At 45.3% G+C, this 23,659-nt stretch overlaps 1 protein-coding gene across 2 annotated transcripts in view; it reads left to right on the top strand.

Annotated features, from left to right (window-relative positions):
• The window catches only part of LOC106750209 (nephrin-like), a 207,696-nt gene that overhangs the window by 172,625 nt on the left and 11,412 nt on the right, over positions 1 to 23,659 (top strand). For both annotated transcript variants that reach the window (XM_014630391.1, XM_014630381.1), the window contains exons 9-11: positions 8,737 to 8,867; positions 17,928 to 18,087; positions 20,506 to 20,853. In XM_014630391.1, coding sequence (XP_014485877.1) covers positions 8,737 to 8,867; positions 17,928 to 18,087; positions 20,506 to 20,853 — 639 coding nt within the window. The remainder of the gene's footprint in view (positions 1 to 8,736; positions 8,868 to 17,927; positions 18,088 to 20,505; positions 20,854 to 23,659) is intronic.

Below are 23,659 nucleotides of genomic sequence, written 5' to 3'. Positions count from 1 at the left end.
CCACATCATAACAACTAACATTAGCTTTGCGCTCGGCTTGATATACATTATATCTCTGCATCATGTCTCGAGTCGAAATTTTAGTTCTACACTGATCCCACAAATTCCGTCGTGCTTGAAGTACCAAGAAAGAATTTTAAAGATAACGCTACACAAGCTGTTGTACTATCTTGCAAATAATTGCTTATCAACGTTTCCTCCATATTAAAGAAACTATAAAAAACTAGAAGAAAATATTCAAGAAGCTCGAAAAAGCATTTGTTCGAGAATTATTTAACATTCGATTATCTCAATTCATTTCATCAGGATTTAATCTATATTCTTAGTTTCACAATAAGAATGTATATTAATTATATAATCTTAACGGCAAATATGAAGAATGTGAGATGAGAAAATATTAAGTAATCAAATATAGATTAATGAAAAAATAAATAAAAGATAACATATTTTAACCTTATCTCTTTCTGAATTTTTTTTTCTTTTTTTACTAGATTTCATGAAATTTAAAGCTTTTAAAAGGGCTGATTTGAAACTCTCAAGGAAAAGATAGCAGTTATATATTCAATATGTTCAATAATACCGTGTGTGTTTACGAATAGAAATTTAAATTTAGATTTCATACAATAACAAGGCTAAATAGAAATAAAAAAATATTCGTACATCATACTCACACACAATGCAAGGAACATTATTAGACATAAAAATCAATTACAAGATTTACGTTACATTTTAAGGCCGATATTTGTAGTTTTAGTGAATTATTTAGAATGTTTAAAAACAAAATTATAGATTCGTACCCATGGATTGTTATTCGGCTGTTGGGATCAGTATATCTTGCATGAAATAATGTAATAAGCACAAGAACAAATTGACGAATAACCCGAAATTAATGAAGCTATAATGATTTATCAAATGATGACTGACTACGAATGCCGACCTAAATTTCAACTCAGATATCTCTCTGTGCTCGTTATACATTCGTTAAAAACGGAAACCTGTACAGAGCAAATAATTTAACATACTTTGAAATATATAATATATACTGTTGGCCCGTGTAGCGTTGTCCTGCAACCCCTACCCTGGCTTCTTGATCCAGCATCCTGATTGCTTCTTTGTGGCACTTACACTGACACTTGCACTGATACTCCCGTAGATACGACCGGAGAAACTCATGTTAATGAACGCGATACCGACGAGAACTCGATTAAATAGTTCAGTAATCAACGAAATATCTTAATCAATCGACAGGAGTAATGAATAACATATCGACGTGTGTATGTGTTCACGAACTCCAAACGTAATGGAACACCTGCGACGCGCGAGGATACCACGTCCTCGAAGGTGCGCAATGTTTTGATTGTGGCGATCTCGGCATTCAGTGATAAACACCGCCTGTTGATGATTCGCAGGAGGGCATGCGTTTACATGTTTTGCCTATTGTCTCGGTACTCTCGCGCACCTGCGTGGCCAAGCGTTGATGATGTCACGAGCCGGCGAGTTATAACTTCTATCTCTCGAGTGATAAAAATATTTCACTTTCAAATATCCAATTGGATTCTGGTTATCGCATTGCCATCATTAACATGCGTTTCTCCAAATGACTCGTCAAAGGTTTAAAGGTCGATCGTTAATCCCGTCGGAATCCGGCACGCTCTCGGTCGCTCGTTCCCGACTCGTCGACTCGACAGGATCAACGTGTATCCTTCCAGATCGGACGGGTCGATTGTTCGGACCCTCCTCGGAAATTCGCGCGGGTCAGGGCGTCGATATCAATCGGGTCCATCGCGCGATGAGACAAGCAGCCGGGAAAGAATCCGCCGGCTGATATCGCGTCGATCCATCGCACACGTTGCAGAATTCATATCGCGAAGCCGCGATTGCTATAGATCCATCTCGGCTCCGATCGGAGATCTCTTCCCCGAGCTTTCTCTTTCCCTCTTCCTCTCTCATTTCCTATCGTTACTCTCGTCTCGGTGTAACCCCACCCCATTCGCTCTCTTCTACCAAACTTTATTTCGTCTCTCTTCCCTCCTCCGATTTCTCCTTAAAGCGTGGCAGTTTGAAACAGGAACCATACGATACGATAGTATATGAAGGATTTCATTTCCCCCGGTACGGCTGCTGTTCCGATAATCACTTTGCAGCACTGTTCGTTATATACGGAATAATTTCAAGCCATTCGTTTCAAGTATTCTTTCAAAGGCGAGTTGCTACGAACGAACGAACGAACTGTAATCGAAATACTAGTTTCAGATTCGAGATATGATGTACCGCACGTTAATCTGGATTTTATTATGAATGTTCAAGACAAGATACTTGTCCAACAAGTATTTTTGTTGACTCGAGAGTATTTTCCCTTTCCCTCTGCGCCTCTCTTCTTTTTCTTCTTCTTCTCCTTCTTCTTCTTCTTTTAAATGTTTAATCTATCTTTCTTCACCGCAAGATTTCCATCTTGCTCGTGGCTCCGGTTGTTCTTATTGTTTCTCCACCTCGCCGTTTCTCACTCGGTTTCCTTCGCCTTCGTTCGCCAAACTCTCGCTGCGTTCCTCGACACACCGCCTCTCGTCCTTCCTTCCTCTCGCACTGCATCTTCTTCGTCGGTCTGCGTGCACACGCGCTTTTTCGTCGACATTTCTTACTTTGTCGACATTCATCTTCTTTCCTTTCCTTTCCTTCCCTACTCTACCCTACCCTTCCTTTCCCTGCCTGCCGGCGCATTTCGTCTTCGCCGCCTTCTCCGCCTTTTCCGCCGCCCCTATTACATTCTTCTTCGTCCCCGTTTCTCGTAACTTCCAAGTGAATTCCCTTCTCGTCGTCGTCGCCACCGCCGTCGTGCCTGCGCCGGTTTTAAATTTAAGCTTCCTTAGACGAACATTAGTCTCGCGCACACGCTCTTCTAATATTACTCGCCGCGCGTCACCTCTTTGCCGAATAATTTTAATAAGCTATTATCGCGATCCCCTTCTTTTTCTCCTTTACATCGTACACATGCCCTTTTACGCTCCCCGTAAAATAATTCCCCCGTCTGGCTTTCGCGCATAATCCGTTCAGTGCAAGAGAACATAGTTGACATTTTATACATTCAATCTATATTACTTTTCTGTAAAACTCCACACAGATCTGCCTCGCCCCGGTGGACTGTTTGCCTTAAAAGAACGATAATACTTTCATCCCTTTTCCGCGCTCAAATCAGATTTTCTCGCGGGACAATAAATTTTTCGTTCACTCACACCTGACACACTGTCCCACTCGGTCTTCTCTCCTGTCCCACTTTGTCTTCCTCTGCTATTCTCACTTTTTTCATTTGCGCCCTTCTCGCCCTCCTTATCGAGACTTTTCGTTTGGCAAGAACTTTGATGAATCGAATTCGCTCGAAGTGGCGGTGGCCCACGCGAGCTCTACGGGGTGTCCGAACGAACAATGGCCACGCTATCCGAGTGCCAGGCTTTAACCCGGGACGATTGCTCGAGATGCTGCTGACGATGGACCGTCGTTATCTATCCATCGCCGAAGAGAAAAGAGTTTCATTATCGAACAAATAACACCAGTGACTGCTACGAATGGCGGCGCACCCTCAAGGTCGCGAGACTTTTGCGACCTCCGGTTCATCTATGGCATAGTTACATTTGCACATTCTGAGCTCGCAACCATGTCAGTACTGGCGTTACGATGGAGCAGGAGGATTTGCGATTTTTTTACTGAAATATCGCTTATTGAAACGTTTCTACTAATCTCGCTATTCCGTTGGATAAATTTTCCCATCCCTCTCTGCATACCTCTTCCCACTTTCAATTGTTGGGAGAAACAATCAGAAGCTAATAAATTCGGGCTTTTTTCGGAAACAGAAGCGAGACGTCACATCTGCCAACTCTGCGAACAGAATTCTATTTTTGTCAACGCGGTTCAGAAGGATTCTGCATATTATCCATGCGTTACATGAGAAGAGGAGCAGTCGGTGCGGAATTTTCTATGCGCGGTGCAATGCCGTTTTTCATATTTCCAACGGCATGTTGTTATCGGGAGGGCACCCCAGAGGCGTAGAATAAATACGGCGCGGGACAATTCAATACAGAGGTCCGTTCGCGGTTTGCTCGAAACCGGATACACGCTGGCGCGCGCGCGCGCAACGCCGCTCGTGTTTGGCAGAAAAAAAGTGTCGCGCGCGATGCGAGTGTTCCCGCAGAAATGAAAATGCCCGACGCGGCTCGATAATTGCTCGCCGTGTCGCTTTTGCGCAGGGGCGCGCGCGCGATTGCTCTATCGCGATCGGAAACCGCTAACCAATCATCCAGGCAATTTCGCTCGGTCGGACGGTGCGCGAAAAATACAACGCGACGCGCACGTACGCGTAAGTGTTGCGTTTAAAAATCAATCTCGTAAAATAATATCGACAGGCCTACTGTCGCAGGGAAGAGAGGCGGGGAGAGAGGAACACCGGCATTTAAGAACGAAGCAAGCGGACACGAATATTCGCGACGTTACGTCGTTGGATCAAGCCGTCGGCTGCGCACGGAAATACGACATATGTAGGTCAGCGTTGCGGCGAAAAAATATGAAAATTCATAAGGGGGAAAAAAAGAATTGAGCAATTCACGCACACGTTAGCGTGCATTCGTGACGTTATGCGGGGTCGGTTCTCTCTCTCTTTGCGCGGGTTTACATTCGCGTGATTACACTGGAAAAAAACAAATCTGGTGAAGACAGCGCAATGTCACGGTTACGCGAATTTTGTCGCGCGAACTGCAGTCAAGGATGAAATTGAAAATAAAACCAATATCTCCGGCTCTCTTAAACTATTGAATCGAATTATAGGGCCATGAAAAGAGTCAAGCATGATTAAAATAGTGCTGCAATAAATAACGCTAGACCACACACTGCACAAATGACTGTGGCAAAACTACAGGAATTGGAGTTGGAACTTCTTCATCATCCTCCATACTCATCAGACCTAGCCCCCACTGACTACCACTTCTTCCGCAATTTGGACAACTTTTTAATAGGAAAACAATTTAATTCCGACAATGCTGTAAAACTGGCCTTCCAGGAATTCATTGACTCTCGTCCGCCAGGGTTTTACACCACCGGCCTAAACAATCTGCCGCTTAAATGGCAAAAGTGTATAGACAATGGGTGCATACTTTGATGAAAATAAAATAATTCCTTATATTTGTAAGTTATCAACTAACTTTGCCTTTTTTCTACAAATTTCATCCTTGACGACCTGATATCTGGGGAAACGCAGTGCCGATGCTCATCAAAAGAAAGACTGAGACTATGACCGGTATTCACAGCCGGATCTTATATTTAAGACCGTCTTAAGTTCATCTTCACATGTTGCACGGCTCGTTTCATTAGCTACGAAACATCTGAAGGTGAATTTAATACGGTCTTAAATACAAAATCCGACTGTGAATATCGTGTCGTAGGTTGACAAATTAATTCGTCTGCAGAGAATAAGAGTCAAGTCGGATCCACAATTGTAACCGTCGCGTTCCGCCTAATAGCGCTTGGCTTCGGAAGGATGTATCTTTGTCGTGACGTTAACATTTAATGAGACACAACCCTCCGAGCTCGAAAGAGTTTCTTCTCTCGCCGGCCGAAAAGCTCACTGACGGAAGGACTCGAACGCGGCTGATACGATCGCGCGGATGCACGTGCGAAGGAGCGTCATCCCCCGCGAGGAGGGGGTTGGATGCGGTTATACTGCACGAGGACGCACGTATTCCGCGAATTTCGAAGCGCGGCTGCATCGCCGGGTTGCATCATCGGGCTGCATATTGCGTGTCGCCGCATGCACGCGCGTTTATATCGAGCGTGCTCGCAACACGTGCGCGCAATCCGGCGGGCGCGTGGTGTATGCCGATGTAAGATTTATTTCGAGATTATGCTACGCGTCCCGGAGTGTGTCGCGAGTTCCCGCGTGCACTCGCGAGCTGCAACGTATTCGCCGACGTAATCAGCGGCTCCGCCACCGATATGAATATCAGAATCGCGACCGCATTGTAATCCCGTGGCGCGATCGTGGATTCCGCCCTCGCAATCGCACGACGCGATTCCGCGGATTCACGACGAAACGAAACGGCGAATCACCGCGGGAATTTGTAACGCTCCCCCCCCCCTACCCTCTCCCCGGTCTTTTTACCTTCCTTTTCTCCCGTAAATTATTCTCGTTCCGACGACAACGCGGCTCCGATATACTCGGGTATTCCGATAATACAATTAACGACATACTTACTTGGGTGCTTACTTGAGTCTCGTCTTCGCGCCGGAACGTTTGTCGCATCTTCTCGCGCATCGGATTCGCCGGGTTACAATTTAATTCAGCCTCCGACTTTCTTGTTGCCGTTCAATTAAGAGGCCGGCGTAAACGGTTGTTGCGATCATCGGGTATGTTTTTCTTCGATTATCTCTCTCGAACAGCCGAGAAGAAAAGGAAAGAGATACTCCCTCGCTGATTTCTCGCGGAACAGCCAAGACCTTGTGTTTTTGCGATACACCGTGCTACATCGTAGACTTCACCGTCTACGTAGCCAGCGTTTTTTATTAAAGTCACGTTAATTAAAAATCAGTTTCTCTCTCTCCACCCACCACTCTCCCCCTCTCTCTTCCTTTCTTTCTTTCTTTCTCTCTTTCGCTCCGCGCGAAGAATAATAATTTTTTCCTCATTTCGGCGAATCGATACTACGGGAAATCGAAGAAAAATATTGAAAGAGAGAGAGAGAGAGAGAAGAGCGCGCATGGCAAAACGATCGCGGGAATCAATGCCTCTTTGTTTGTCGACGTGTACACCCGCGATTCTCATTGGTTGTTTCTCGTGTTACGAAACTAGATTGAATTAACACGCAATTACCATTTCGCAGTGTTACGCGATGCTGATACACTGTGTATGCAACGCTTGTAATTGAAATTATATATGACTGTACTGTTACAAATATTCCGTTTGCAAACGAGATGTCCATGCGCGACAACGGCAACGAATAATATTTCTCTCGACGGACAAGCAGGATGAGGCCGAACGAGATGAAACGATATTCGCTCATATGTCACGCGTCATTATCGAATGTTAAGTAATTCCGAAATAAGTCGTTTTTTGCGTTTCAATATGCAACACGGCAGTAAGTTATACCTCGAGATCTCCTCCTTCAAGTTCGACGGAATTTGCAGGATTAATGTGGGGTCAAAATTTCGACACGGGCTTGTACAGTATAATTATTGTGCCTAATTGTAAGCCGTTTTACATGGGCATTCGCGAAAATCTCCGAGCTTCGATCGGAATATTTATCGATAATAACTGTGGCTCCGCGTTTCTTTTGCAATCTCGCCGTTAGAAGCGTGAATCAAATTAGCTCCATTTTGCTTTATCACTTAAAACGGGACGGGCTTATGCGCACGGAGTTTCGTTTCAAGAGTCGCTTTTAAGCTCGTTTCTTCGCTATCAAACATCGAAATCCTATTTACGAGATACTATGGTATATATAATAACGTTATCCCATTACGCGAGAGCACAGTTATCGATTGTTGCACTCGCGGCGGCTCAAATATGGCTTAATTCCCATTCTAGTAAAGCTAATTAATTGAATTGGAAAGCTACTAACGAAATTTCACGTCCGCACTGTAAATGAAAGCATCAGGCAATTTACGCAGTCGCGTTATTAAATTAGTCCCGAAATTTGCCACGCGCGTGCATTTTTAGCCGCGAATATACAATAAATATTTAAAAGTCATCGGAGAAATTCCACATTAATATTAAACGAGGCCGGCCTAAATAATTCGCGCGTGTGCGTCTGCTAATTTCATGACGGAATTTGTGTAATTATAATTAATTAAAATAAATTGAAGAGTTGTCGCGCAAATTTTGCATTCTTCCTGGCCAAATGACTCCATGAATAGAATTACGGGACAAAATTTTAATGAGACGTATTTTACGTTATTAATGCTTGTTCCTTTTAATGTTTATTCATGTTAATTAATTTTATTTCGCCTTTTTCTCGCATTCGTTGGACGATCTATGAAAGACAGTCGTTCCGTTACACGAACAATATGGGCATCCGCGAGACAGAGACGCGCGTATATCGATTAACGACATCAAATCCTAATGATCGTCCTTTATTATCGTCATTATCATTCTCGAATTAACTAATTCTCTGTTTACAGAGACACGCGCACCGTCCGCGGCCGGTGATCGATCGGTTTTAGTTTCACGAAAGGGAAATACGCGCGCGATAAAAATCCCGGGCTAACGCGCGTTACTACGGCCGCTCGTCGTGTTTCCGCGCTTTAACTCGACCCCGCCGAAAATGCAGATTTCATTAAACACCGGTCCGTTTATATCCGCACATTATTGCACCGTGTGCACGCCGGTATCTGCCGGTTCATAAATAATGCTGTGTCAAAGCGACGTTTATAAATTACCGACGATGTCACGTTCGATACGCTCGCGGCGTTCGCCCTTTTTCCGCGACTGCGTTCGCGGGACGTATTAAAAGACCCGACGTAGCTATCGTACACACACACACGCCCTGTAAATATTTCGTTCGCAAAATAATTTATCATTATTCATTTATCTCGGTCACCGTTGTAGTTTCCAGCCGAACTCTCAAAGAATAGAATTTGGAGATTCGAACGGCGCTTTTTACCAACCGATGATTCTCCCCGTAAGAGTACGCGGCATGAAAGAAGAAGAGAAGAAAAGACGAGCATCTTGTTCAACCATTCGATCTGCCATTCTGATTGCAGTCGCGCCTATCGCCAGTTTGAAGATGGGCTCCACCTTGAATCCGAAGGACATCAAGGAGGGCTCCGACGTTTACTTCGAGTGCAACGTCAGGGCGAATCCCAGGTCGTACAAGCTGACCTGGTTCCACGAGGTAGGCGCTACATCGATCACTTCTTTTTTCCTCAAATCGAGGGACCCGCGGTCGCGTACGGTCGCATACGGTCGTAAATCGCGAACGATTCGCAGAACTATGCACGAGTAATCCACGGTCGACGCGAGACAACGCGCTCGTGCATAAAGATATATCGTGCCCTGCAATTGCACGTTAAATGCATGCGACATCTCCCGCGTGCGTGTTTTTGCGAGAACGCGACGAGGAAACATCGAACCTACGTTTCGCAAAATTCACCGAAGACGTTTCTTCTAATAATGAGTGAAGATTTGGGAAGAAGTATTCTTCACTCATTTCTATGAGCTTCGGATACATCGTACAAGAGCCAAAGAAAAAAGAATATACGTACTTTTCACAAACGCTTTCTCGAACATTTAAACGTTGAAATAGCTCATCGAAGTTGATGATGAATGCACAGTATAAAATTTTGTGCTAAATTCAACACATTTCACATGTCGCAAACTATCCACACAAATTTTTGTGTTAATTTAACACAAAATTAATTTGTGATAGTTTAACAAGGTGAATATGTTGAAAAGTAACGCAAATATTATGTCAGAAATTAACATTAAATTAATGTCCATGATATGTTAATCGACACTGGAATTTGTATGTAAATGTATTATTTTAACACTTATATATGTATTGAATATCAATTTAACCGAAAATATTGAAATAACATAAACACAATATGTTAAATTAATACACGGGTATATTGGAAACTTAATACCAAGATTTTTTAACAAGGACCAATTTTAACACGAATTTAAAATGTTTTTACTGTGTATTTGCTCACTTGTCTGTCCACAGACGTGATTGATTCTTTTTCGATTAGATTCACGGCTCACCGGGCGAGGTATCAGTCATGTCGTTATCGACGATGAAATCTACCTTAGTTACGATTAACCTGCCACGGCCAACCTGGCACGGAGGTGCTTTCAGCGTGACCTTTCAACCTGTCCTATATCACGCAATAAACATGTCATAGTTGTCGACGATGAGATACATGCGCACACCAACATATAGTGTTGAATAATATTATTTACCGAGTGACGCGCAATTCAATACTCGCCAATCTTGTCGTTGGCTTTTGCAAATGCCGCTTATTAACAATCCAGTTTCCGCTGTGGCATTAGTTTCGAAGGGACAAAAGTGACGAGGTAAACTCGCGCTCGCTCATTCGAGCGTGTGTATTTAGTGCGAACGAGCGCATGCACGCACTCACGCACGATTGTAAACGTCCAGCGGACGGAATTTCAGGGGCGATTTTACCGGCTATTTACGCGCGTCCTAATGAAATATCCCCTAATTAGTACGCCTATTCCGTCCGGCATTAACATTGCGCATCGGGCTCATCTGCCTACGGCGCTATTCGACGCATGCGGCATTAGCCGAAATAGATTACGTGAATCATCGCGGATGCGGACCGGCGGCCGTCCTCAGTCCACTCGAAATATTAAAATAAAATAAAAGTATCATTTGGCCCTGGTACATGTATATATATATGGAGGAAAAATGAACTTGGTTATCCGGAAATATTGATATCGCGGAAATATAAAATTTTCGAGGTGAACGGCAAATTCGTGCGCACATTCCGAACTTCCGGAAACGATGATCCGCGAATTTTGCGAGATTCAGCGCTGCCTCTCGTATATATACGTTCGGTCTTCAGTGCATTAATCAAGGATATACACGCCTCTCGTCGTGAAATTCGGAACGGTAAAGAAAGATCGAGCCGAGCGGAATTTCCTCGCGTCATCGGCGAGTTCGCCGCATGATTGCTAACTAAGCCTATTTTCCGCCGTTTCTAGCTTATTCGACTGTCATCTAGAGTACAAAAATTCTGTTTTAGCTGGTGGCATATTTTCTACATTATTTGGAAATTGAAACCGCGGGTTTTTTTCTCTAAAACAAACTATTTTTTTTTTTATTTTATTAATTTTCTTTATAAGGGAAACTGAAACTAGTTGGCTAAAGGAGTAAGTTAAAAATCTCTGCTTGCTTGATTCTGTAATCTGTTAGAAAATAGCAGAAATAATCGGTTAATCAGCTTACCCCTTCAGCCAAGCCCCAGTCTTCCCTAAGTGATTAGTCATTATTGATGAAGCTTGATTATAATTAAGGCCCACATATACGAATTTCCGTAAACATAACGCAAGACATATTGTAAGAAAACAGAATCTCTAATAGGAGAGGTGCCAACAAGTCACGTGAACTTTGTATTCTGTTACGCCAACCAATTACATAATAGCTACTGACTCCCTAATTCAAGCACATTACTATATATCCATAAAAGCAGAAATCTTGCCAACCAATCATAAAGCAGCTGGTCACGTAACAAGAAACATGCAAAAATTGTGCAACATTTTACTTAATAATATGTGTATAATGTTTTAATTATGTGATATTTAATTTAATATTATCCGTTATATATCATTTAATTATACATACATTATTTATAATATAAATATTTAAAAATAAAACTCTGATTATGTGTTTATTTTATGTTAATTTTATATTTAATTTCTTAAATTTGCGCATACGCGTACACAAACATCGTGTAAAGTGCACACATAGCATATACATTATTAAAGCCTACACATTAAAGCCCACAACACCACTATGTTTGTTTCCTACTGAATATAGTGAGTTCTGATAACTTACTAGAAATGCATTAATTAGAATGCACCATGTGCAGCGGGGTTAATTTTAGTTTATTCCGGTTCTTCACCGAACCGTCGCTACTTAACGCGAATACGATCGCATTCACATCGAAATATAAATACAATTAATTTCCTTCTACTCTGAACCACCTCCATTCTGTTCGCGATGAAAGAACAAAAGCGAACAACGACGAAGAAAAACTCCTTTTGTCGCTCAAGGCGAACGATCATTCTTGCGGAAGAGCATTGTTTACGCGATATACTCCTTTTTTTTTCTTTTCGCGCGGAACCGATCATCTAAAGTATCGTCGCGCAGATTCGCCTTTATCTTTGGTCACTCGAGGATCGTTGAGCTAAGCCTCTTAAGCGGGATTACGTCTTCCATCATTTTCCTCGCTCTCTTTGCAACCCTCTCTTTCTCTCTCTCTCTCTTTCTCTTTCATTTTCTCTTGTTCTCTTTCGTCTTCACTGTCTCTTCCTCGAGGTGGCTAAATCCTACGAGCATTTCCCGGTGCGCTCGCGATGACGTCATCGCGTCCTTACAACGTCGAGCGATGCGTCCTATTACAAGCTACAAACTGCGCGTCGCTTCGAGAAAACTGCGTCGCTTTTGAAGCAATAGTCACCGGTTAATCCCCAACAAGCCCAAATACTGCGGAGCTTACGACGTGACCACCCTCGACGGGGCCAATCCGCCAAACAGATTTATGAGATCGCTACGATACCTTCGTATCAACACGCAGCCGATCGCTCACCGTTTGCGCACTCGACCCTACCAGGGAACCGGGAAATTTATTTGCTACCCGTGAGACGTAATTCGTTGTCCGCTGTTGTTTTTATGAGATAAATGGAAAGAGGATTACACCGGCAAGAGCACTCGCCAAAATTGACACACGCAACAACTCGAGAAAGAAGTTCTCACGCGAACGACGAGCTCGTTCAATACGTTCAAGACCCTACGGGATACTCGCGGAACCTCAGTAAGCCGCTTAAGGGTTAACGTAACTCACCTCGACGTAAAGAGAAACACATACGGAAGAGGACAACGAGCTCTCTTTCGGATAGGAAGTACTTCTTGACGGCTACTTGCTCCCTTCCTCTCTCTCTCTCTCTCTCTCTCTGTCCGTCTGTCTCTTTTACGCGTACTCTTAACTTCGGACAATTTCGCGGATCGTTTGTTTCCGTTCCAGCAGCACGATGCTGTTGCATATTTAAACGAAAAGACGAGCGTCCGTCGTACGAGAGGAAGAACGTTGACTGTCCTCTTTAAACTTTTAAGAGGCAGGACGAAGGACCCGGCACAAAGGAGGGCTGTCCTCTCGCGCGCCCTTACGGAGCGATTTTCTCCCTCGGATAGTCGCCAGCGAGGGAACGAATGAGCCGCGTGCGCCGGAGGGAACGGGAATTTTTTGAAGGGGCTGGATACCGTAACGCGACTCCGGGGAATTTCAGGCAGAATTTCGCGAATTATTTATCGGCCGGATCCCACGCCGCCACGAGAGCAGCGCGACGGATGGCAGCTGGGGAGGGAGGGCGGTGAAGAGGAGGAGGAGGCTCGTGTCGGATAAACGAGCCGGCGAATCGCGCGAAGAAATCGAGGAGCGCCGGTTTCAGTATCGTTCGTGTGCCACGCCGTCGCGAATCTCCTTCCGCCGGTGTGAATCCTAGAGGGGAACTTTTAATTGGACAACTTTTATATAGAGGAAACAAGCAGGCGAGTGTAATTATTTTGAATCGGAGATCTTTGCGTCTGGAAATACGGGGGAACTGCCCGTAACGGAGGAAATAATTGTATAAAAAATGAATCGCGCGTTTTGGCCGTTTTCCCTTTTCTCGCTCGTTTGCGCTTCACGCGCGAAAGTCGGGATTCAGTTACTACCGTTATATTTCGACGCGCTTGACACGGATGTCCGCCGAGGTTTCTGCGTCCTCGCGACGATTTAAGGGCTCGACCCGATGAATTTTCGGGGGCGCGATCGCGCACTCGGCGACTGGTGGTCCCTAAGTTCGTCGTCCGACCGAATGGAATTTTCCCCGTGCAGCAAGGGCAATTTGGAATGTCTGCAGCCATTCGTGCAGCCGCGAGCGTCGGTGTGCACTCTCGTCGAAATTATTGTAAATTTACGAGCACCCGTTGTCACCTCCCGCCCGCGTCCCTCGCCGCGCGTCCCCGTGCTGCTCGTCGAACCGAACCGATAAATTGCCCACGATTCACCGGTCGCTGTTGGTTTACCAATCCGTAAAAACGTTCGCGCGACAAAAATTTCATTGGGCTCGCCGGATGGTACACGCGCGGTCGTCAGAACGCGCGTATCGCGAAAATTGCGGCGAGTCGCCTCCCTCGCCAGTGGTCGTCCGCATTTCGACCGCGTCTTTATCAAAAATTCAACGTTAATGCAAGCCTGATCAACCAACTCGAAATCACGAATCGGACGCGCTCGACTATTATTTTCTTACAATTATTTACATGATTTTATATCATTATCGTCGTCACTATTATTATTGCTGGCATTACCATTGTTATTATCTTACAATCATCCATTATAAATGAAACGGACAAAAAAAGGCGCGTATCAGGTCGTTATCTCTTTTTCATCGTGAAACTGCGCGTTTTCCCTCCTGCGATTCCGCTTTAATCCGGCCGGCGATGCGCACGGGAATATAGCAAAGCAACGGCCGGTGAAGCGCGTCTTCGACTCGTAAAAAAATAATCTCGTAGCAATCGCGCGAATTTCGTCGGACGCCCCAGGCGAGAATACTTTTTCCGCGTACGTGCGTACATGCGGGTGGATACAGATCGTGCACGCGGATAGACGGGCATTCAGGCGAACGACGGCGATTCATTCCACGGATCGGTTCGCAACTACCAGCTCGCCTGGAAACTGAAAGAGGAGAACGCACGGTGTCGCGACGAACAAATATTTGAACGAACCTTTCGCCAGGACCGCCGCGTTTTCGCTTCGCTCTATCCGCCCGCGCGCGCCCGATAACGCACACGCGATTACATCGCTGTAATTCCGGCTTGTTTATGTCGATTGTTTAATGTCCCTTGTATAATTTAGCATTGTTGATTGCGGGTCGATCTCGTGCATGCGGCCGCGCCGTGCTCTCTTGCAAGTTCGATGTTACTGACGTTAATTGTTCCGCCAACAGCGGCGCAGAGTTTTGCGCTCAGGTGTAGTGGAAAAAAAAAAGAAAGAAAGATTGATCGAGGACAGGCTCGTGACGGCAGATTACTCGGTGGAGTGCGGCGAATCGCTCGATTTAAAATCACTCCGATCCGTGCGCGCGCGACGTTAACGTTTTATAAATCTGCGTATGCATTTTGGACTTAAACGTAGCAGCTTAATACGCCGGTACAGTTACAATCGTCTGTCATTTTATTTGATATTTCATTCCTCTCTATATTTGATATTTCGATATTTTTCATTATGAGCGCGTGTCGTCGCGACACGCTCGCGTCGTGCCGTCACGAACGTCCCGTTTAAAGGGCCTGGTCAACCGGAATATAAATCCGAAATCGGCGGACATGATTATTACGTTAACGTTGCGTCGAGCGTTACATCGTGCCCATGATATAACATCATTACCGTCTGTATTATAGGCGGCGTCGAGCATTTTGCGACGATCGAATGAAAATCGAATCGCCGTCAATTAGTGACGTCGCGCGCGTATTTTGGGAATGCGAGGCTCTGTTAAACGCTGTAAATAATTCGATGTCGACGTATTTCGCCTCGCCGCAGAAACACGATGAAAAATTGCCGCTGGCGCGGTATATATATATATATATATATATATATATGTGTGTGTGTGTATTTATTTAGAAAGAAACTTTGCAAGTATCGCACGATTTATACTTCGCTGCTGTTCGAATTTAACGCTCGCGTTATATTCCACGGGACTACGTCGACTTCCGCTTTTGTAATTCTTCCCGTCGAGAATGTATGATCGCATCGACGTGGGGGATATTCCTACACTCGGGGAGTTCTCTTCCGCTCGTGGGCGAACGCCGCGAATAACAGCCGAGGCGCGAGTCGAAAGTTAAAAAAGGATTTGGCCCCCTCACTTATGCATAACCCGAACGGAACTTCGCGACGGGATGTATATGGTAAGACGCACGTACACGTGGCGGAGGGGGATGGAACTTATCGTTCTTGTCTAGTGCCCGTCCAAGGGGCTTCGTATATTATAACCGGTGACGCAGATATATTTCACGTTCCCGAAACGAGGCACGCGCTCGTATCACCCTCTCACGTATATTTAACATCTAATACGACGGCGAACACGCGAGAATTCACGCGGAAACGGCTGCGAGACTAGAGAGAGGGAGAGAGAGAGAAGGTAGGGGGGGGGGGGGGAGCGAGAGAGAAAGGAAGAGAATCCTCTCCATAGATGAATCCCACGGGACGGGACTGTTTATTTTGGCGGCGGCCGTCGAAATAGGAAATTCCATTTGCGCGAGAATTTTCGGAGGTGGGAATAGTTCGTGCTCGTCGACAAACACGTTTATTCATCACAGATTATCCGTTAAACAAATTTACAGTCCGATTGTGAGATGCGCTGTGATGGCGATACGCGTTCTCGATCATCGGGACGAAAAAAGACAGCGGCTGCGCGCTCGTTCTTCGCGAGCTTCGTCGAGAGGCGCTCTGACGATCGTGCTGGTGCAAGAAGCGCAAGAAGCCGTACATAAACGGCGGATTCCCCGCTGTCTCTCGCGCGAAAACGCTCCCGCGCTCCCGACACGTACTACTCTCCGTGGAGAACCGCTCCGCGAACGCTGGGCGGAAGCAGACACGGGGCTCGTATTACTCATCTAAAACAAGCGGCGAAACGAGGAACGCGTTCCTCTTCCCCCGAGGCCACCCGCTACATCCGCCTTCACTCCCAGCATTGTTCGCGACTCGGTTTCGTTCGATCTGACCCGCTCTCGCCGTGTACGAGAACCGATCTCGCAGCCCGCAGACACGCGCGCGTTCTCGCGCGCGTCTCTCTCCCGCGAACATCGTCCGAGGGTCCTTCATCCTTCCGGTCCGAACTAATTTCGACAAATGGACCGACATTCCATGTTCCGCCACGCTGCGTTAACGTCCTCGATGTTGCGCGACGTGACGATCGATTTCCGTTACTTCGAGCACTACTCATAAAAAGAGAAACTGGGGGAGAGATGGAGAGAGAGAGAGAGAGAGAGAGGGAGAGAAATTCGCGATGTCTGTAATTAAACAAAAGGAAGAATCGCGCTGGAAGAATCGCCGATGGAGGAGTGGATGTGGAAGAAGGATGAGGTGAGATCAGGATGAAGGAGCGATAAAACGTAGAAAAGACGATAGGATTATTCTAGTGGAGGGAAACGCGGAAGAGAGGAAGAGGAAGAGAGAGGAAGGGTTAGACAGTGGAAGACGGGAAATAGGAATGGGAGGAGATAGAGGGGGGACAAGTGTACATCGTAAATTCCCTTTGTCCGACCTCCTCGAGCGGACGACAACCCGCAGCGGGTTGTTTCCTCGAGCGCGATCTTCGCCGAGGCGGAAGTGGAGCTGAATGCCAAGACTAAGACAAATTTGTTTATTTGCGACTGGCAACAATGAGAGCCGGCAGCTCCTGCGGGAATTTGACGCGAACGGGGAAACGCGCAGCGCCCAGCGTAAGGACCTGGCGGGGCGATCGTTGGTTACATCGTCGGTTGCACGACAGGCGTGAACGTCAGCGTGTTCCGATGTTTGCGAGATCGTTCAACTCTTTCCCTATAAATTAGTCGGACCGAGCGCATAATAATCGAAGGAAACGGATCATGTCACGCTATGGTTTCCCGAAGTCGGTTAATTTCTGAATGAACGCTATCAACGTGAAAAATTCCGTGGAGTTCAACAAGTTGAAAGATATCGGGCATATACTGAGGAAAATAGGCGATCGAATCAACGGAGTTTGGCTTAAACGGGAAAAAGAATATATTCAAACCCCAACGTTTAGTACACTGAATAAATTATACATTTGCTGTAATGAGTTGCATCAATTGATTCAGCGATTACGATTTGGTCAGCGACTATGTCAACGCGATGTATTGTTGCGCCAACGCATAATTTGTTCAGTGGGTATTATTTTCTCGAATGAAAATGACTGTTGTCGATTTTGTCCATCCAACTGTTTTTCTCTCGGTGTAGCGTCCGCTGAAGCCGATAAGCTGTCGTGTTGTGAATCTAGTGCAGCCTTACTCGAGAGATACATTATCACGCAACTAATTAATATTACTCGGACAATGGGTCCGAGTTGAGCGTTGCGCACGATTCCGCGACGCGAGATTCGTTTTCGAGTGGTTTCCGCGCGACGGCCTCCAGTTCTTTAACGTTCAGACACCCGGTGTCGTTTACTTATTCAGGAGGAGCAGCTGCATCACAACGTCAGCACCGGCGTGGTGCTGTCGGACCACTCGCTAGTGCTGCAGAGCATAACTCGAGAGTCCGCCGGAGGGTACACCTGCATGGCCGCGAATGCCGAAGGCCGCGCCAAGTCCAACGTAGTCAATCTCGAGGTTATGTGTAAGTATGTTTTACGCGCTCTTGCCCGACGGCGAGAGCCGTCGCGAGTCCTCGTGAAAGCGTCGTCGCTTAATAGCTCGCTGGCTCCCGCGATGAAACTCCGCAACGTGCTCCGCGACCCTCGCCGCCGGTTTCTCAGTATTAAACTATCAAGCTTCGAGCTCGCTGGACTCCGAAGAGGAAGCAGCGAGAAGCCCCGAGAGTCAACGACGAATTAAAGAATGATTACTGAACGATTAAACGAACGAATTAATTGGAGAATTTCGGACAAATATTCCAGCTGCGCAGAAAAAAAGCGGTTTCTTTATATTTGGTACACGTGTTTGTTTAACTTGGTCTCGTTTAATATAATAATTTAATATCAATAATTTAATATTATAATTTAATATCAAATATCATTTTATTTGAATGGAAATATTATTTCACCGGAGTAAATCATGTTAATAGATAAAACAGTATTATATTTCGAGAAAATAATATTTCGTTTATACAATATGTCAAAATTTATTTCATTATATATTAAATATTATTCCCCTGAAATAAGGAAGTTCCTTGATATTCTTCTAATATAGTGTTACTTTTTTCAAATAATTTATTGTTTGAGGAACCAAACAATCTTATTTGTTGAATCAAATGTTCGTTCGTTTGCTCTATTCCGTTTTGCTCTATTCCAAAAGAACAAATTTGTTTCAATTAATTTTATTTAATACAAAAAAATCTTTTTCTCCGTGCACGGCAAAACATACAATCGACATTTCTCCCCGCTAATTTCCCAATATTCAATTATTGCATAAAGCTCGCTAAAGTTCTACGAGAGAAAGACCTCGAGTTGACATTTACACGATATACTAAACGAGTGCTTATTATTAATTGGAGGATTCGTGTTGACGGGTTTTTAGGCTCAAAAATTCCAACTACGGCAAAATACGCGATCGACGGTTTTACTCATTCGTTGTCCCAATGTCAAGCTGTCGTTTCGGACTCGCCGAAACCCTGCGAAGTCGAAACCCGAAGAAAACAGCGAGAGGTCTCGAGTTCACATTTAAAAACTATGCTTAACACGAGCGCACATTAATCGAGAAATCGGAAGGCTAGATGAAAAATTTCAATTGCGGTAAGACGCGATCGACGATTGCAATTTAGCGAATCTCCGGCTTCTTTCTTCATTCCCATCTCGCGGCCGACCATGGCGCGAGCGTTACTACTTGGGCGACATCACCGATATTTTACGGCGTACCCGCGTCGCGTAAATCCTCGCGCTCGGTTTTGCAATATCGGAAAGTATAAATAAAACGGCCGGTTACATCGGTAGAGGCCCGCGGACAGTTATCGATCCTTTATCCGCATCCCGTTCACCGTTCACACATGTACGCACATATATAACACTTATGCAAAAGAATCGAGGCAAATCCGGATCTTTTGTCCGACGCCGTGTCCAGCCGTGTTTTACAACGGTAGCGCGAGCGTCGGGATATTTCTCGAAAAATTTAGCGGCGCCGCGTTGGAAATAAGAGACGACGATGCAGCTTCACATCGGCGGAATGTTATTGCGTGCACGTGTGTGCAAAACGGTAACTTCTTACCGGTTCAGCGCTCGCTCCAAAGAGAGAGAGGGGGGGAGGGGGAGCAGCGAGAAAGCACAAAAATGTCAAATATATGCGCTCGCGCGCTTTCATCTTGCTGATTCGCGAAAAGCTGCAGTTATGCACGTTCCCGTTCGAAGAACAGTAATAGAGATACGTTGGTTTAATGAACCGCGCGTAAACCGCTGCGTTTCACATACGGCCGCATATTTCGCGCACGCGATGTAATTATTAATTAAATCATCTATTAAATCGCGAGTCCAGCCCCGTACGCGGTGGGTGCGCGTGAGTATGCGTGTGTATATATGTATGTACGGTATGTAGGTACGGTAACTTACTTTGCACGTATTTTGGTCAACAAAACATGCACGGTTCACATTGTTCGCTATATTATGCCAAATTCAATACGCCGAGTACAAACACTATCCTCTAATTAATAGTGAGCGTTCAGGTTGCTGATATAACGTCCCACGTTCGGTTGCTGATATAACATCCAGCCCAAAAGCGGATAAAAGATATTCTCCCGCGAAATAATACACTTGTAATTCGATACCTCGAAGGTAGTTTCAAGATCCGACCAGTCGATCTTTCAAGCGTCAAGAATCTCTTCATACGAAGCTCGAAGCGAGCAACGTTAAAAAGTTGTGACGCGTAAAAGTCCGCAAGGCAATTACATCTGTTTGCTACGCAACCCTTTACACAGATTCCATTTTCGCGAATTCGTCCCTTCCTGAACAATCAATGTAGTGTATCTCCGATGGTGCATCGCTCTCGTGCGAATATCTCGTGCGCGTAACGCAACGAAACCACGCCAATCTAGATCGTTATGCCTCAGTCGCGCCCGTTTGCAAGCACGTGCTCAACTCAGGCGGCTGGCGGCACCAGAACGCCACTCCACCGCCGTTTAACGTGCCCGAGGAGGTGCACGGCGCCCTGAAGCACGAGACCATAAGTCTGATCTGCGAAGTCGAGGCCAGCCCTACCACGGTGACCTTCCATTGGACCTTCAATAGCAGCGGCGACCTCAACGACGTTCCGTCCACCAAGTACACCAGCCATGGCACCATCAGCAGGCTCAACTACACCCCGTCCACTGATATGGATTACGGGGTCCTGGGCTGCTGGGCCAGTAACGCGGCCGGCCATTCTAAACAACCCTGCCTGTACCAGGTCATCGCCGCAGGTTTGTTTAGCCCGTACTTCCTTCTCGCGACACCAGACTTAACCCTTAACCTGGCTTCTTGAATCCTTAGCGAGATGCACAAGAGGAACCATAATTCTCCACGCATATTCTTTTGGAAACTTTTGTTTCGAAAAACAAGTGTCAATTGTAACGGGGACATCACGGGAGAATATTAATCCTTTCAATATGACAGATTTACAGAACAATTTACAAAGATCTTTCGTTTATCCATTAATGTTAAAGATGTAGTGAAATATTTTGTGTAATATTCTCCAATTGATTAACGCGATTAATCCGATAATATATAAAAGGTGTGATAATACATCATAATATGACAATAAGCCCGGTTTCCCTTACCGATCGCAGCATTGAAAAATAAATGCGTCAACCTTTATGGCCCCCAATTGCACACTCGACCTCAGGTTAATGGCATGGCGAAACCTCGGGTTAATCACGGCGACGAGGACCGGTTACTTATCGCAATTCAATCGAAAAATCGTCTGTGTTTTTACACACCTCGAGCTCTATTTTCTATGTCGAAGCGTATTCAAGCCAGTCCCGGGGTTCGTTTGCGTATAACGCGAAACACTATTAAACTGACGACACATGTAAAAAAAGAAGCGAAGCAAAACAGATTTGCAGAGTCCGTAAACTATCGGTTGCCAGTGTACAACAAATATTAAACTTGCAGTACGGTTTTAGTTTCTCTGTGCGAAAGAGAAACAAAAATTGTTTGTTGCACTGAATACCCTCTGGAAATAATTGCACGTGTGTTTTGCAGCGCACCGATCTTGTCCGTTGATTTATCGTGGGCGTGTATATATCCGTAATATCTGAATTCTACCCAATGTAAAAATGCGTAAAATTTGCATTCGCATGATCAAAGAATTCTTTCCGGGGCGTTGAAGTACGGAACTATTTCCGTCGAGTTTTTTCCTTCTTTTTGTAAAATAAATTTGAATAATAGACACAGAAGAGGATCGTTTGCGTGGGTCCCTTGCTCGTCCGTGCGTTTACATGAAAAAATGCTGCCCGCGCTAAAGAATAACGTTTAATTACTGTCCACGAGCGCAAAAGTTGCGCAATGCGGCTCGTCTGCATTTTTTTTTCACACTTCTATACGCGCGTCTGTCACAAAAGGACTACTCAAGGCTAAAAGGATATAGGATGCATTTTTAATGAATTCAACTGGTTACAAAACGCAAACCCGAGCGCAGCAATATTATCTATTCGGGGTACGTATCGCGCCTGATTGCTATTCATTATCAATTGTTATTCCTGTTCTATATTCGTCGTATATATTATTATTGTGCACAAATGTTAATCCATAATTAGTGGCGACGTAACGATTATTGCATCCAGATAATTTAGTAGTTTATAGCGCCGTAATTAATGGCATCTTTTAATTAATTTCATAATTAAGTAATATAATATCCACAGGACCGTTATAAAGCTTACCGCCGCTATCTACGCATTGCAAAGAGATAATATTTAGGTGAACTAATCCTCTCAGCTTTCCAAAATTCAATATTGTCGACTGCACATTTGCAAATACACGAGCCGTTCCGCGCTCGCAGGAAATTTATCGCATCGAAGCTCTGAAACGCGAATCCTCCTCTGGCCAGCTCGAAATCGACCGTCTCTTGGAGAGAAAATACTTTCGCCTCGCGCCGTATCTTTCGAAGTTCGCTGTTAAATCTAAAGTAGATTAATACGCGATTTCAACGGATGAAGCGCGGAACGGTGCAAACATTTTGCGCTCCGCCGCTCGCGCAAAACGTCACGTCTCGCGCGGAAACTGCGCGGAAATCTGGTGGGCGTGATGGTGAGAATTAAGAAGACGAATGAAATAAGAATAGAAGAGTAAAAAAAGAAGTAGAGAGAGAGAGAGAGGGAATGGAAGAGAAAGAGAGAGAAGGACGCGACGTTGCACGAAAGGCGCCACGTCGAAATTCATTTGCGTCGGTTGCACGTTTTTTTGCGAAAGTTTAATGAAAACCGTAATTGAATATGTTCATTACGAGGTATAACGCCTGTCGCACCGCCACCGACGCCGTCGTCGTCGCCGCCGCCGTCGTGCCGGCAGTTCCTGGACCCGACGATGGACCGGAAAAGTCGTGTCCGTTTCGTGCTACGCGGCCAGCCGCGTTTCCGATGGACAGAAACATCGCCGCGCGAATGAACGGACAACCGGATCGATTTAGTCCACCGAATGTAGCAACACTGATCGGACAATCGTGGACTATACTTTCTCTGGGGCTCCAGCACGATCCGTCCGCGCTTTCTGTGTCTCTCCCCCGCGGTAATTGGACACATAATTTATTTCGCGCGCCAGCCGGATGTATTTCTTATGTAATTACCAGACACTGGTTTTCTTGCTCTTTTTTCTGTTAATTTTTTCTCACACATTCCAGAAAACGCATTCGAGGCGCCACGACGATCGAGACTATTCCTCGATAGTTGCGATGGTCTCGGTCCAGAGACGCACGATTTCGGTAATCTCTCTTTCTCTCTCTCTCTCTCTCTCTCTCTCCCTCTCTCTCTGTTCCCGTTTTACGTCGTAACACGGCACTAAACCGACTTAATTTCGAATGACGACAGCGTCCGTTGAACGGAGACACATAGCGGATGCGAGAAAAGAAAAGAAAAAGAAGACGCGTCGAAGTCCTTTGATTTGCTCCTTAACAAACCTATCGAGTTTCGTCAACGTCGGAGTGGCGTAGTTCACGCAGCTTCATTTCTTGTCGAACGACATGATTTTTCGCGACGCGAGTGTTCAATTACGTTTAATTGGAACAACGCGAGG

Source organism: Dinoponera quadriceps, unplaced genomic scaffold, assembly GCF_001313825.1.
Source record: "Dinoponera quadriceps isolate SergipeBrazil2010 unplaced genomic scaffold, ASM131382v1 scaffold37, whole genome shotgun sequence".
Lineage (NCBI taxonomy): Eukaryota > Metazoa > Arthropoda > Insecta > Hymenoptera > Formicidae > Dinoponera > Dinoponera quadriceps.
This window is presented reverse-complemented; position numbering and strand designations above follow the sequence as displayed.